The sequence below is a fragment of the Acomys minous genome (genome assembly GCF_964271855.1).
Source record: "Acomys minous genome assembly, chromosome: 8".
Lineage (NCBI taxonomy): Eukaryota > Metazoa > Chordata > Mammalia > Rodentia > Muridae > Acomys > Acomys minous.
Window position 1 is genome coordinate 58,597,932 of NC_140489.1, and position 17,191 is coordinate 58,615,122.

Genomic DNA, 17,191 nt, shown 5'->3' on the forward strand with positions numbered 1-17,191 from the left:
CTTTCTGCTTCTGGTGAACTCACTCATTATGATCATTTCTAGTTCAATCCATTTGTCCACAAATTTTGGAAATTCCTTGTTTTTAATAGCTGAGTAGTATTCCATAGTGTAAATGTACCACAGTTTCTTTATCCATTCTTCTACTGAGGGACACTTAGGCTTTTTCCATGTTCTGGCTATGGGGGGAATGGGAGAATACATGGGATGGGACAACAATTGAGATGTAATATGAATGAGTTAATAAAGAAATTGTAATGCAAAAAAAAAGGATACATTAAAAGCAACCTGTTACACCTAGCACCATTGGTCCATAGGTGTCACAGCATGTGATACACACAGGGATTACCCACCTATGTAAAGAGATGTATTATCAACAACTGTTTACCCATGGTCAATTTCTGAACTAGCATGGGCTAAATTCACTGAAGCAATGGATTTGAGACTACTTTTAACATTAGCTTGAAAAAAGCATAATTTATAAACATTCTAGACTGAGGAGCCAAATATGAATTCCTTTTGGATGACATGAAGTTGTGGATTTCTAACATATCTCTATGGATAATCCCTCCTTTAGAGTGGGTAAGCCAGAACTGGATACAATTATTTACATGTTGAAAGTGATGGTAATTATTACATGGCATTAGTTTCACTAACTCCACAAAAGATGTTTTTCCTTTGCCAAATATTCTTTATAAAGCCTCCTGCTATGCATAAAATTTTGGGTGTTTTGTGGGGGGGGTGTTTGCAGAAAGGAGTTGTAATTTTTAAAAACCCAGATATAAACATGATTTTTTTTCCTGTTTGGGAAAATAGTTCCTCATAATTCTGGCATGAAAGGACATTAGTATAGTAATGTGCTGCACTTCATGGTCCCAAAATGATGTATCTTGCTTGGCTTCTCTCTCTAACAGCAACCATCTACTTTTGCTTATGCAAGACAAATCATTAAGAAGGAAGGCTTGGGGCTCCAGGGCCTCAACAAAGGAATTACAGCAACTCTGGGGCGTAATGGAATTTTCAACATGGTTTATTTTGGCTTCTACCACAATGTCAAGAACGTTATTCCGTCCAGTAAGGTAAATATAGAACCATTTAGGATCTGTTGAGTGGAAAGCTTACCAATGTGCGTAGCTTCATCTATAGAGTATTTGCTGTGCCTAACCAAATTCACATCCCTTATCTATTTGACCCCGTCAGTCTATATGTTGAGTGCTATTCTTTCCCTTTCAAATCCAGAAACTGAGACTTCAAAGATAAAGTCTATGAAGATCAATAGTAAAGCTGAACCTGAACCCAAGTCTTGATGGGGAGGATAACCTCCACGACGAATGTCCCATTTAGATGTGAATGATTTTCATTCAATCACTAATGGAAATCTCTACAAACTGTGCTATCATTTCATCTCTATTTCACTCACATCACTTTCTCAAAAACATGGAAGTTTTTCCCCCTCCCCTATACTCTAAATCAGTTGAGGTCACAGGGGAAATGTCAGGCTATATTTCCAATCGCATGTTGTAAAATCACTTGGGCTTATTTAGGTGAGGGTTAAACCCGCTCTTCTGAAGTCATTTGTTCCTGTTATACTATAACAACGATGCTTACTACATTATCATTTGATGATAACTTGTAGGAGCCACCAAGTCTTCTAACGCCTATAGTACAAAACTGCCTATGGTGTGCGCGTAACTCACACACCCCAGGGCCTCCCCTCCGCGAAGCTTGACGTTCATGATGACAAGTCCGTGCTTCAGACTCTGAAAAAAAATTCAACTCAGATAACATTAGAGATGTGTTTAATTCCTCCATTTCTCCAGCTACCCAAAGTCTGGAGCCACATGTAAACTGCATACGATGAATTGGATTATATAAATTATTTATATAAATTAAGCACTGCTACATCATTACATTTATGACTGTATTTTAATGCATATGCTATTAAAGTAACATAAAGTAAAGTAAAGTAGATTCATTTATATTTAAGAAAACAATTCAAGACGATCAGTAAGATGTATATATGTTACTAGATACATATAAATGGAAGATGAACAGTTGGGGACACAGGAACTAGCAAGAGGAGATAATGGTGACTGTGACCACAGTCCATTCTCTACATGCAAGTGATCATCAAAACTAATTAAATAATCCACAAGTAGTGGCTCATACCTGTAATCTCAGAACTCTGGAAGCTGAGGCAGGAGCATCAGTTTGAACCATAAGCTACATAACAAGACTCTACCTTTAAAATACCAATAAGGAAATATCTTCAGGTTCAAACTTTGTTCTAAAGTTAAGCATTCTACAGTTATTAAGTGTTGTACATAACTAAAAAAAAAAAAAGACAAAAACCTAGCAGTTTATTATTTTAAAAGATCACACAATCCTTTGTGTTTGGAAACAGAAGGTATCCATTCTTCTTGCCTGTTTGCAAACCAACTTTTGTTACTAATATGAATCCAATGTCTTATTTCAATAAGCACTTTAATTAAGCGCCTCTCTTGGTTAACCCAAGAGATGGCTCAACCATTAAAGGCTAGGCTCACAACCAACATGTCAAGTGCTTCTCTCTGTGTGCCGGGCACTCCAGAAAGTGTTCCCTTTTCTCAAGGGGGCTCTCAAGAAGCCACGAAAAAGGCCGCTAAACAGGCATGTTGACAATGTTCAATTGTCCAGGGTGGGGATGGCCTCCCCTTCTCTGAGAAAGGGGAGAAGGAGTGACGTGAGCGTAGTACTGAAGAGAGGTGGGTGGGGCTGCGATCAGACTGTAAAACTGAATAAATTAATTAATGGAAAAAAAAGAGAATTTGATTGTATTTAGACAAGCAATGTGTTGACAGTCATTAGCTAATACTACTTCTAATCATGTGTGAAAAATGCTTTACAAACTCTCCAATTCCAGCCTTCTAAAACTGGACTGCCATTCTAAAACAAGTCTCATCGCATTTTTAACATGTAATAAATCACTGTTGTCTAAAAACAATGGGCGTTTCTAACACTCGTCCCCACAGCATGCCTAGGTCTGCACGGCTCTCGTCTCCCACCCTCGTTCATAAAGCGCATATAAAAATGCAATTTAACAAGAACAGGAGCTTTTCCTGGATTTTTTTTTCACTGCTATATCCTCAGTGGTGCCGAGCAGGTCCTCAGGAAATCCATATTAAATGAATCACATGAATGAAGGAAGAAATGACAGGAAAATGTGTTTCCTTTCCCTGCACACCTGAGGGACACCTTGGCATTTGGGGGAAGTCACTGTGTTAATTGATGTTAGCGTATAGGAAGCTGGGAAAGAGTTTATACAGTTGAAGGGCTCAGAGCTAGAGCGAGTCTCACCCTAACCAAATGGAACCCCAAGAAAAAGAAAATAACACAATAGGGTCTTTGTATCCAGGAGGTTAGTTGTTTGGTTTTGGAAATGTTTCTTAAAATGGAGATTTTTCACCTTGCCAAGATAACTTTCCCCACACTGTTTCAGTAGACTGCCAGAGCAGGCATTTTGGAAGTAACCAAAATTTTAATGACCTCAGCAGCGTGGACAGGCTACCACTGTGCAGGCAACGCTCCAAAGGATAGCGCAATCAGAAAGGCATGGTGTGAACTGCTCTCCCAAGACACCCTAGACTTGGCTGTCCAAATTTTTTTTTTTTTGGTAAATCTTTTTAATGAAATGTTAATGGGTGTTTAACAAATGAATTTTCTGTTAGCCAGCATTTCCTACATTGAGACTAGACTAATAAACAAAGGCTTAATTTATTAACCAGGACCCTAAGGAATATTACGTTCTCTCCTAACTCGTTAAACAAAAGATATGGGCTGGAGAGATGGCTCAGAGGTTAAGGGCATTTGTTGGCTGTTGCAAAGGTCCCAGATGCAAGTCCCAGTATCCACATGGCAGGTCATATCCGTCTGTAACTCCAGTGCTAGGGGATCTGACATCCTATTCTGGACTCTGTGGGTAGCATGTGGTGCATACAAATGCAGGCAAAACATCATGCACATAAAATAAAAACAAACCTAAGAAAACTCTTTTAAAAGTTACATTTTTCGTTATGGTTTTAGTTTTTGTTTTGTTTTTATTGGTTTTGGGGGTTTTTGTTTTGCTTTTTTTTTTTTTTTTTTTTGGTACACCATCTTACTACATCACCCTACTCTGGCCTTGAACGTACTCTCTATGTCAGGCCTGTTTTAAACTCACCATCCTCCTGCCTCCACCTCTTCAGCAGAATTGGAATTGACTTTTTATAATTATGTTATAATTCTTATCACAATGAATTCTCAAGCCCAGACACTTCACTCTCTCACATACCATCCAAAGTAATAGCTAATAAAGAAGCTGTTGAAATACGGTTTATAATTATTTTTAAAAGTAAATATTGTCTGGTATGGTAGCTCACACCTGTAATTCCAGCATTTAGGAGACTGAAGTAGGGAGGTTGTGGCGAGACCAACCTGGGCTAAATAGTGAGTTTCAGGTGAGCCTGCACTGCAAAATGAGGCCCTGTATCAATATATAGTGAAAGCCCAATAAATTCTACTGAAATCCTTTCTCTACAACTTTACACTAGCGGAGAAAGCCAAGGAATTGCTTCCTAGCTATTTGACTATCAACAATTTCAAATCATAACCTACTTAGGGCAGTAATGAAATTTGCCATGTGAGCTCAGAATTTCATTCCCACACTTTAGTTTCCAAACTAAAAATAACTTGCCCCTTTTTTGTTTAATGATCTTGGCACTTGGGCCCCCTATACGGGAGGGTAGGAGTGATGCTGCACATAGAATCTAGGGGTCACCAGGTGTAAGTGTCACTCAGACGCAGGTGGGAGAGAGGAAATCAGTTTGCTTGAGTGGAGTGACACTGGATGCATCATCTGCACTCCAGGACAGAGCCCCTGCTCAGGAAGTGTTAGACACACAGGCGGACTCAGGTTTGTACTGGCTCTTTTCTTGTGTGTGTGTGTGTGTGTGTGTGTGTGTGTGTGTGTGTGTGTGTTTCTTTGCTAAGAGTGAGTAGTTGGCCAAAACAAAAAGAATTTAATATTTTGGAGGGTTGTGGACTTTTTGTTTCATTTTGTTCTGTTCTAACATCTTTGAGTTTTGGAGGGTTGGGGTTGTTTTTTGGGGGAGTTGGGGTTTTTTTTGTTTGTTTTGGTTTTACTTTAGGTTTTTTTTTTCCTCTTATTTTTAAATTTTCATTCTTGTGAGGTTTTTTTTCTAAAAAAGAATGGGGGAAAAGACAGAACCTAAACTTGGGTAGATAGAGGGGTGGAGAGAATCTGAGAGGAACTGGGGGAGAGGAAACGCGATCAAAATATATTGTGTAGAAAATTTTAATGAAAAATGGCAAAAAGTGAGAAAGAATTTGGTTAGGGGAAAGACCTGAGAGAAACTGAGGGAGGGAAAAGAATATCATAAAAATATAAGAATAGTACTTTTAAATTGCAAAATCAATTCTAATGAGGAGTAAAGATACAAGCCAGATAGCTACGAAGCCACCAAGAAAGTTTAAGCTGAATAATTACCTGATAACTCTGGGTTTGGTGTGAAAATGAAGGTCGTGATGATGGTAAGAGAAAAGCAAAATTCATACATGGAGACTATCTCAATGTGGGACTGTAGGGCCTGGAACTGTAGGGTTCATGGTGAAGACAAGGGAAAATAGATTGAGAAATAGTCATAGGGAATGTACAGGGTATGGTGACAGAATATATGCGTGGGTTGAGATAACATGAAGAGGTGATAAAATTGATACTTAGATTTCTGATTAGGCAGCTGAAAGGGTAATGATGTCCTTCACCAGGCGAAACACACGAAAAGAGAAACCAGATGACAGAAGAAATTATAGGCTCAGTCAGGAAACTGAGTCCAATTGCCTTTGAGACTACAGAGTGCAGACGTGGCGTCTACTGGCTGAGTGTGGGTCCCAGGGTTTGAGAGAAGGGGCCGGGGCTGGACAGACACAGCTGGGCAGGGTCAGTTAACCTCTGTGGAAGCAGAGGGCCCGTTTCTTCATAGCTCAATGGCCTTGAGCCAATCACTCACCGCTCTGAGCTTCAGGCATTTTCATCTATAAGTTGAGAGGCTGTGGTGGTTCTTATATTGCATAAAGTCATGTTGAGAATTAAAATAAACAATATACAAAATAGTTTATAAATGTTAAGATACCATAAAAGTGTTAAGCGTGGTGGTGCTGATGACAACACTGGGAAGCAGGAGATGGGGTACGGGCAGTGTTGGAAGCAGCGTGGAGAAGTGCGTGAGGAAATGTTCCCTCGGACTGCTCTCTCTGCTCTTAAACGAACACTGTGTTTTCCTTTCCTAGAACAAAGTCATTGATTTTATGTGCTCTGTAATCTAATCCTGACTCAAAACTGGGAAACCAGTATTCTTTAAATTTAAGCCATAATAAATCAATCCTTTGTGAAGGGGAAGGTATGATAATCATTAAAACATGTTGAAGAACGTCATCGAGTTGTTATAAAGCATGATGAGGAGGTGGTGTTCCTTGAAGGCATTATCCCATCTTTGCTGTAGGCTGTCTCTTGCCATCCACTTTGGACAGTCTGTTTACAGGGTTATTGTTTCAATTCCCTAAGCCAGCAATTGCTCAGGCTCTTGTTCCAAGGGAATTTGAGATTTCATCAACTCTGACTGGCATGAGATACTTCTAGATTTTTCTTTAATTTTTTTTTTTTAATCTCTAATGCCTTGCAGAATTTTTCCGTCTTCAAAGGGTTTGCTTTTGCAATAAATGGTTTATAATGATTAGCTCTGGGAGTAAAATTTGAGAGACGTGCACGTGTCTGTGTCTGTGTGTGTCTGTGTGTGTGCATATGAGAGCGAGAGAGACAGAGACAGAGACAGAGACAGAGACAGAGACAGAGACAGAGAGACAGAGAGACACAGATTGACCAGTGAGTATGAGAAACTAAGAGGTAGTAAGCAGGGAAGTCCTTTCTATACACTCTTCTGAACAGTTGGAAGCTTTTACATTTAGTATGTATTAATTTTATAACCTAAATAAATCAATAAAAATTTAATGGAACTTTATGAAACAGATTGCCCAAGTCATTTTTGAACATTTGAACCAACTGTAAAATATGTCTGCAGAGGTAAAGTAGGAATCTGAGACACTAAACCCAGTTATTTCAGGTCAGATAGCCAAGCCATCAGCAGCTCAAGTGGCTTTTCAGGTTGTCGGTCTCTGGCATATAAAGTTTTCAGATATCATTATTCTGACTTTTGGTTCCATTTCACTATTGAAACCACTTTTGTAGACTTTATTATTTTACCTGAATCTTATGATAACTCGTTTTTGCTAAGGAAACCAAAGGAGGCAGTTAGGGCTCAAAAGTGAAGATTGCTAACACAATTAACCTGAGCCAGAGACCCCAGCCCTGCTCTATACCCCCAAGTCCTAACTCCACATTTTAATTTATATTTTGCTGCACAGAAATGATCTCCATAAAAGGGTTAGAACATTTCAGGGCTGAAGAGACGGGTTGGTGGTTAAGAGCACTTTCTGCTCTTCCAGAGGACCCCAATATGATTCTCAGCACCCCCATAAGACAGTTCACAATCATCTGTTAACTCCAGTTCTCAGGGGGATCAGATGCCTCTTGGCCTCCTCGAGTACCTGCACAACCCTTGCACACATATGTACACACACACTCAGACCCACATGCAACACACACATAGACACCACACGCACACGCACGCGCACACACACTTTAAAAATCAAAATTTAAAATGTTATAGCAGTTTTAAATTGTTATGAAATGTTAAGTTAGTAAAGTAGCCAGAATGTCCAGACATTATAACTAAACTCTTCTCCTTCATTCTGACTGGAAACTCCCGCCCCATTCCACATTCACACTCCCTCAATCCCTAGAACAGGACTATAGACGTAACCGGGGAAGAACTGGGCTGTATAGCCCTGGGCTACATCCCTTCAGGGGAGCTGGCATTAGTGTTGTATAGTCAGCAGCTGCAACACAGAGAGGACCCTTTGGGATATTAAGTGACCACCGAACTCAGTTACCAGGGCATTCATTCACATCTCACAGAAATAAAACAGCATGGCACTGTGAAGAATTGCCTTCCCTCCCTGGAAAGAGGCCATCACTCCTCAGAGTAAAGCCCACGAGAATCAAATGTTAATTGACACAAATACTGGCATCTTTTTCAAATATCTACAGGAGTAAGTTTTCACTCCAAAAACAAACAAACAAACAAAACAAAACTCTTCATTCCCATTCTGCTTTGGGGATCTTCATAGTGTATTGTGTTTATATTGATGCATGATTAGAATCATAAGGTAAAAGCACTCTGTGCCTCTAATAATTTTTTCCTATTTCTATATTTGCTACTATTCATATATTTCCATAAGTAATATAATAGTAGATGTCCACACCTAAAAATAAGAGCTGTCAGAAATATTAAACTACATTTTTAGTTTACATTCCTGCTAAGGATGTTCTCAGGTATTGTGCCAAGAAAAATAGAGTTTTTGTGTTAAATTCTGTCATGATATAAATTACACGTGTGGGTTTAGGAGAATAATTTTTCATCTATTCAATAATTCTTGCTTAATATACCATTAAGGCCTGTCCCTGCAGTCGCTTAACTAGAGACAGCATTAAGTCAAGTAAATTTTTGTTTTCTCCTAAGATAATGGTCATAACAAAACTGCCTTCCAGGAATAAAAACAATTTTCTCTTTTCGTCTTTTTAATATCATCTTTGTTTTGTAAACCCTATAGAACATTGAAAGACAACAGCAGACATCCTTCACTTTATCAGAAGGAATGTGCAGTGCTGTTGGCTGCATGATTGAGAGCTACCCCTTTCCCTAAGGTGTACAGTGAGCTGAGTAGAAAATTCACATTTGGATTCAAGCGGAGAACTTAAACTGAGCTGTTTGTATTTTGAAAAGAAGAATCTCAATAGAATTGGATCATTGTAGGGTTTAATTTATGACAGTTTCCTTCCTTGATTCTGTCTCACTTGATCATCAGTCTTACCAATCGCGCAGCAATAGGAAGGCCAGGAGCATTAAAGGTTCATTAAGAACAGCTCTCCTTTCTATGAACCACTTGGGGGAAGCTACAAGTACATAGTTTCTGTGAAATTCCAGGGTATGTGACAAGATGCTGTGGTAAAAGAGTACCTTTAATTGGCAGTTTTCACAGACTCCCTAGAGTGTATGTGTTGGGGGAGGAGGAAATCGGGAAAGGCAGAGAGGAAGGGGCAGAGATTCAGACACTTTCTTAAATAAACGTCAGACAAAATGTTTCCACTCAGGCACCACCCAAGTGGACGGAAACTAAGTACAAGAAACCTAGATCCTCAGTGAATCCGTTCTATCCGTGTGGTCCACAAGCATTAGTGGCACCACCCACCACATGCCAGGCATCGTCTTTCTAAGCATCTCCGCTGCCCCTGCCTTAGCAGGGTTTACAGTCTAGTGGAAGAAAATGGCAGTTTAACTAATCGCCATTTGAGGAGCCAAATCTTCTCCGAAGACAGCTATCAGGCTATAGCGAAGTCAGGTATAATAAAGCTGTGAAACGTTGACTCTCCTCAACCCATGGTGGAGTAGGGTAAGGATGCAGAGGCCTTACTCAGTAACAATACGCAGGCTGAGCTCGGGGTTAGTTTTAGTCAGGCCAGCATGAAGAGGATGAGGGCACTAGACAGAGCAAGCACCGCACCGTGGGACTTCTCTGGGGCGGGAGGAGACTTGGTGCCTTGGGAGGAGATGGAAGCTTGAGGGAAGCTGGTGTGTGGAGAACCGGGAGGCGGAAACTGCAAAAGCTAACTGGACGGGAACCTTTTAGAGATGTAGTTTTCAGAGTCTACTCCTCTCACGTGCTTTGACTAGGGGGTTATATGGAGCATATGTTATCTAAGTAAGTGTGGGAAACTTGCGTTATGAAGGTACAGAAGTGGGAGCTCAAGGGCAAAGCCAATTCCAAGACGTCCACTTCATCATCTGCCCATCAAAGCCTCTCGTTCTGGCCCTTGCCTTGATCCTGCAACCTTTAGAATTTTGTTTTGGGACTTCTGGTTGGCTAGTTTTCCTAGGAGTCAATGTTTATATTGAGGTAAGGAATAGACAAAGCATGCCAAAATATAAAAACCCAACTGGCTTCCAAGTGTAAACACTGACTTCTCCTTTGTATGATAATACCCAAAAACTTAATTAGCTCTCAAAAGGTATTATCAAACCATGTAAATGTATGGATAACACATAATTACAAAGAACATATTGTATATGAAACTTACATGAAGCAATCAAGTGATAACTGTTATGCTTAAATCATAAATCATTTTGACATTTTGTACATTTTATGACTTGAGCTAAGTGGCTAAGACCTTGAAAATTACTTTACATTTCAGAATACTTTAAAGAGCAGATAGCTTAGCTGGGGGAAGGAATTTTCATGGCTATTTTCTGAATGGCTACATTTAGATTCGGGCTCTTAACAAGACTTTGATTTCCTTCCAAAAGCCGGAGCCCTGCAAGGATAGAATCTTGGGAATACTCCACATTCCTTAAAGAATGCTTATCAATTAAACCATCTCATTTTAGTTTAGTGACCTTTTGTGGAGTGAGGAGCTAGCATTTCCCCCAAATTATTTCACATGAAGAGAAAACAAACACTCCCATAGATTCTTCTGATATCTGTCAAGTGGAAACAACTGTACTGTTTTAATTAAGCTTCAATAGCAGATTTATTTTTTCACTGAGGACAAAACAGCATGATGCGATGACATCAGGGCAAAATGCTTTTGTCAAAGTCTGTGCACAAAACAGCACTATAGAGACAAGGTTAGGAAGATGAAAGGGTGAATGGAACACTAACTACTCCTAGTCAACTCGAGACCTAGTCAACATCTACAATATACATTGCTTCTATAAAAAGAAAGAAATACAGTTCGCTCTCACGCAGGCTGCTCCTCACTCAGTCACCAGGAGGCAACTGTGATTTCAGCACACCACATCATTTTGATGGCCAGCTTTGCCAGCTGTAGAGAAAGCAAGGATGAGCTACTGTCATTTGCCTTGTGGTTGTGCCCAGGTGATTAACAAGTGTGTATATGGACCTCCGTGTGACTTGCTTCTTTGTTTGTTGTGTCCTCATATAGGAGACCTAAGGTACTGATGAAACATCTATGATGTGTCAGGCCTGGTATACATGAAGATGAATGTAACAAGGCATATCCTTTTCCCTTTAAAGGTTCCAAAGCAGACCCCCCCCAAAGAGTGTGGTACCCATCTCTATAAACTTCTATTAGACTTGAATCAGGCAGTTAAAGGCCCGTGCTTGTGCCATTAGTCAATTTTCTCTATACCTCTTCAAATGTGTGGGTCCACTAGCCCTGGGACATTATCTGTAATTCTTCAACTACCCTTCCAGTGGTGTGGTCCTCTGTGCACTCTATCTCTTCCTGTTTTAAGATGTGTCCAATTTGGCTATGTAAGGTTAAACATTGCTATAATTTTGAGATGACCAATTCTGAATACACATGATCTGAACATATATCTTTCTTTTTATTATTGTTTTGATTTTTTTGTACATGTGTATGATGACTTTTTAAAAATCCAATCCAACTTTCTTTTCCTCTGCACAAGTCTTCCTCTATTTCCCCCAGTGATTTTTCCTCCAAACTTCATCTGCTCTTTTTTACCTTTTTTTGTTTTTTTTATCTTATTATAATATAATTATATCACTTTCCCCCTCTCTCTAACCCCTACCATGCCATCCTCCCTCTAATCTCTCCTATGCCCCCACTCCCTCCTTCTCAAGTTATCTTTTTCTTTTATTAATACTGTTATATCTGTGTAAGCAGAACTATATAAATAATAACCCATTAACCTGTTTAGTGTGGCGTGTGTGTCTCTGAGTTCAGGGCTGACCATTTGGTATCAGATAACCTATTGGAGGATCATCCATGAGAAAGACTAATTCTCCTTCTCTCAGCAGTTACTAGTTCTTTCTCCGGGGGTGGGACCCTGTGAGATTCCACCTTTTCATGTCTGCATGTCAATTGGCATCATCATTGTTCAGGTCCTATTTAGGCAGTCACATTGTTGAAGTGTCCTGAGAGTAGCTTCCCTGACATTTCAAAAGGCACAGTCTTACAGCAGACTTCCTGGTCATCTGGTTCTTACAATATCTCTGGCCCCTCCCACATGATATTCCATGAACCTTAAGAGCCATATTTTAGATGTACCCACTGGGGCTTGGCACCCCACAACCAGTTGATCCCTGCATTTTGACCCATTATGGTTTTCTGTAATGATCTCCATCTCCTACAAAGGGAAGCTTCTTTGATAAGAGTTAGACATAATTTTTTAAGCCCACTGGGTCCAGTTGGTGCTGCCTGTGTGCTCTTGGGTGTATACCATCTACTGGAGCAGGAGCAGTCTCTCAGGGTCTGCCTCTCTGAAAGAACCTGACTGTCCTTCTCCCAGAAGCAATCTGTTGCCAGTAGCGCCTCAGTGGGATAGAATTCCTTCCATGCTGGGGTTTCCAGCTGCCTTGGTCCTGTGTAGGTCTTGTGTGAGCAAGCAGTAATAGCTGCTGTGACTTTGTATGAGTAAAGGTGCTGTCATGTCCAGTAAATATGTTTTGCTGAAGTCATATACAACCTCTGGCTCTTATAATCTTCCTACCCCTTCTCTGAGAACAATCCCTGAGCTTTGTGGGGAGGGATGGGATATAGACGTCCCATTTAGCTTAACATTTATAATCTCTTATTCTCTACACGTGGACCAGTTCTGGGTCTCTGTAGTAATCACCATCCACTGAAAAAGCACCTTCTCAGCTAGGCAGTCAGTAGTGGCACACGCCTTTAGTCTCAGGACTTGGGAGGCAGAGGCAGGCAGATCTCTGTGAGCACAAGGCCACCCTGGTCTACAGAGTGAGTTCCAGGATAGCTGGGCCTAAAACAGAGAAACTGTGTCTCAAAAAAAAGAAAGAAAGAAAGGAAGGAAGGAAGGAAGGAAGGAAGGAAGAAAGGAAAGACAGAGAGAAAGAAAGAAAGAAACAAAGTCCCCACTTTCCACTTAACTGTGGAGTATGTCCTGTCCATTGGCTGGATCTGGGTAGGGGTTTGTTGCTTCCTGCACATACTGTCCTTGGTTGGTGTCATAGTTTGAGCAGACCCAGATCTGCTTATCATAGTATTCTTCTTGTAGGTTTCTAAGACCCTCTGGATACTTCTATTTCCCCAATCTTCCATACTTCTCTCACCTAGAGTCTCAATAGGATGCCCTCATCTCTATCCCACTTTCCTGGTAAATGAAGACTTTCATGGGACATGCTCCCTTGGGCTAGTGCCTAGATATAAGTGAGTATATACCATTTGACTCTTTCTGCTTCTGGGTTAACTTACTCATTATGATCATTTCTAGTTCAATCCATTTGTCCACAAATTTGGGGGATTTTGTTTTTAATAGCTGAGTAGTATTCCACAGTGTAAACGTACCACAGTTTCTTTATCCATCCTTCTACTGAGAGACACTTAGGCTGTTTCCATGTTCTGGCTATTATGAATAAGGCTGCTATGAACATGGTTGAGCATATGCCCTTGTTGTGTGCTGGAGCATCTTCTGGGTATATTCCAAGGAGAGGAATAGCTGGGTCTTGAAGTAGCCCTATTCCCATTTTTCTGAGATAGCACCAGATCTATTTCCAAAGTGGTTGTACAAGTTTACATTCCCACCAGCAATGAAGGACGAACTTTGGTGCCCCATATTTGACTGTTTCCCCTTCATGGAGAGGCCCAGTGGCACTGAGAGGAAGGATAGCAGGCTACCAAGAAGAGACTTGACACCCTAGGATCATATACAGGAGGAGGAGGTCCCCATCAGTCACAGTCACAGAGGAGGGGAATAGGGTGAAAGTGAGAGGGAGGGAGGGATGGAAGGATACAAGGGATGGGATAACAATTGAGATGTAATATGAATATTATCAATAAAAAATCAGAGAAAAAAAGATATGTTACCAAGTGTTAGGTATTCTGTGGCAGCAACAGCAAGTGAGGCCACAGCCATTAAACACCCCTCACAATACTCAAAAAAAAAAAAAAAGAAAGAAAGAAGGAAGGAAGGAAGGAAGGAAAGATTTCTCTGATGAAGGCTGCGTGATACACTAATCTATAGGTATAAAGATAAGAGTTTTGGGAAATGTTTATTACTTTAGTAGAATAATAGTCTTAGGTTCTCTTTTGGGGCCTCTGACCTCACTGGCCATGTTTTTTTGTTTGTTTCATTGTTTTGTTTTGGTGTTTTCCCCCAGCTAATGGTACCAGGCACGAGTTGCATCTTGATGCTGGTTTTTTAAATCCTATTATAAAATGGTTGACTAGGTCCATAACATCCAGGCCACTTCTGCATCATTGACACATCTAGTTAGGCTAGGTCTTATTATGGTAGCTGGAAGGGTTCCTGAACAGCTGTATAGCTGCTGACTGTCTTCCTCCTTAGCATTGTGCAATAGCACTCCCCAGCACCATGAAAGCTACTTAATAGGGATGGAGTGTCCCGGTCAGTACAAGCTTGACTTTTCTATGTCCTATGACGCAAGTGTGTGCTTTCTTCAGCAATAAGTGCTTACAACCAAGTTTTGGAGAGTAACCAAGATCAGTGGCAATAATGTGTGATGTTTGAGGGGCCAATGGGAGGCCCCCTGACCAACAGCTTAAAAAAAAGTAACCCATACTTGCTAATGAGATGTTTATTTGACATCTATGGTGTCTTGTGTACATTATCCCTGTTATCTAGAGTGTGCCTCTGTGTGTGTGTGTGTGTGTATGTGTGTGCACGTGTGTGTGTGCCTGCATGCACATGTGTGTGTGAACTTCTACTAACACTAGGTTTTCATGTCACCTTTTAAAAAGTCTTAAATATTATTTATCCCACCCCATAGTCCCTCCCATCCCCCACTCCATTTAATCCTTCTGTTATTATTTCCTTTCCCATTTTATGCTACCTTCATTCTATCCCCTTCCCTTGAGATCTCCCCCTCATGGCCTCTTTTTTTTGTTTCCTGTCTTCTATGTGTACTCCATTGAAATACACATATCTAAAGATTCACACCTAACGTGCTTTTTCTAATACATAGAAACTATACAGAGATGGATTTTGGAAGGATTTGTTGGGGAAGGAAATTTTTTTTAAAAAGAGGAAAAAATCTATGTTGCTTTACATTAAGATGCTGGCATGTGTGTAACTTTATGGATAATCAAAAGCCTCAGATTAGATATAGTCTTCATCTTGTACATGTGCAGCTGGCTAAAGTAAGACATTTAGCTGTGCTATGCTTACATTTCACGTGGGCTTAGTCCAGTGGAAATTAATATTCTAATACTGACTCCTCCTTCTGTCATCCTCGCTCGTTCCCCAACCTGTGTCCTCAGCAAACACAAAGCACTGGTCTTCTCCTCCTCACCCAGCCTCACCTAAGCCTCCTTCAGGCTGCCACTGGGCACGCATTTCACAGGAAAACCATTTGCTTGCCTAACCGAGACTCTTTCCAGCTATACCTCCATCCATCCTCCAGCCAGAGTTTTATTAATTCCACATCACACTAATCAGCATAGGTGAGGGGAGTTTTCAAGTGTTTTTATGGAATCAGGCATGTGGGGGTGGGACTTTCTTCTGCTCTTCCTTCATGTAGTGGTAAACCGTGAGCCTCAGATCTATAATGCCTTTTGACTGATGTGGAGGGAAATGCTTTCACCTAGAACTGATAGAACGCACTGGAGGGGTGTGATATGATGGATGGCCTCTTTGTGGATCTCTGGCCACAACCACAAGTGGAGCTTCCTTGTCTCTGTGCACTCGTTCACTCTCCCTGTCCTTTCCCTCCTGCCCTGCCTCACTCTTCCACCCTCCTTCCTTTCCTTCGTCCCTTTCTCGCTTCTCTTTAGAGTTGTGCTTATAGCAATCCTTGTACGTCTAAAATTCTGTTAACTTACTCATTTAGTTTGTGTGCAAGCACAGGTGTGTGCCACAGCACTCCTGTGGAGGGCAGACAATGCAAAGCAGTGGGATGCATGGCCAATGCCCTGTGGGCTCGCAACCTGGCGTGATATAGAGACATATGCAAAAATGAACTGTCTGTAGAATAGGTGAGAGAGATGGTTGTGGTTAAGACAGTGTCTCGGGGACACAGAGGAAAATTCCTGATGAAAATATCCTGAAGTTTTGTGTGCACGATGATGTAATGAAGGCATCAGAGGCAAGGCCAGAGTGCTGGCTGTGGCCTACGAGCTCTACCTGGATTCCAGCACAAAGCAAATTATGGAGTCAAAAGAACAGACTGGCCATCGATTCAGAAAGCAATTGAAGAGAATATTCTTTTGGCTACACCATAAGCATAGTGACTGACTCTCCATTTTGCCTACTAAGAGCACCAAAATTACTGGCTTCTAGAATGGATCTTAATGTCTTTAGTTAGTTAGTTTGTTGTGTGAGGGTGAATGTGAGTGTGTGTGTGCGTGTGTGTGTGTGTGTGTGTGTGTGTGTCTATTGTCTGTGTTGCAGGCATGCATATGAACATCAGAGAACAATTCTCAAAGGTCAGTTCTCTCCTACCTACCACTTTGTGACATCCAGGGTTCAAATTCAAGTTGTCAGATTTGTGTGTGTGCAAAAGCCTCTACCTGCTGAGCCATTGCACCAGCCCCACATAAAACCATTTCCTGCTTCTTCCCAACGAGGAAGGAAGGTGATCTGAGAAGTTGAGATGGGTCTGAGGTAGGACCCAGACTTCACAGCTGTATTTAGGAGCTACCTCTGTGTTCTTAGAATCATGCTGGGGAATGTACAAAGTCAAGGTTTGACGCATCATCTTGCCAGTGAACACACTGCCAGCATGGGGGTCTCCAAGGCCTTAAATTTTAGACTCCAACAATGCCCCAAGCATATAGTGCTTCGCTGGGTGTGGCAGATCACACACACACATACACACACACACACACACACACACACACAAATATACACACAAACACATACAAACATACATATATACACACAGAGACACATACACACACATACACATGTACACACACATACACATGTACACACACATACACATGTACACACACATACACATATACACACACAAACACATACACACACACCACCCCATCCTTGCCAAATAGATCAAGAGATAGGAG

At 41.0% G+C, this 17,191-nt stretch overlaps 2 protein-coding genes across 7 annotated transcripts in view; one reads left to right on the forward strand and one right to left on the reverse strand.

Annotated features, from left to right (window-relative positions):
- SLC25A21 (solute carrier family 25 member 21) overlaps positions 1–17,191 on the forward strand; it is a 502,852-nt gene that overhangs the window by 477,506 nt on the left and 8,155 nt on the right. For 5 of the 6 annotated variants that reach the window (XM_084791661.1, XM_084791664.1, XM_084791663.1 and 2 more), the window contains one exon: positions 912–1,076. The exons of the other annotated variant lie outside the window; for it this stretch is intronic. In XM_084791661.1, coding sequence (XP_084647787.1) covers positions 912–1,076 — 165 coding nt within the window. The remainder of the gene's footprint in view (positions 1–911; positions 1,077–17,191) is intronic. 6 annotated transcript variants of the gene reach the window in all.
- PAX9 (paired box 9) overlaps positions 1–17,191 on the reverse strand; it is a 46,312-nt gene that overhangs the window by 4,034 nt on the left and 25,087 nt on the right. The gene's annotated exons all lie outside the window — the stretch shown is intronic.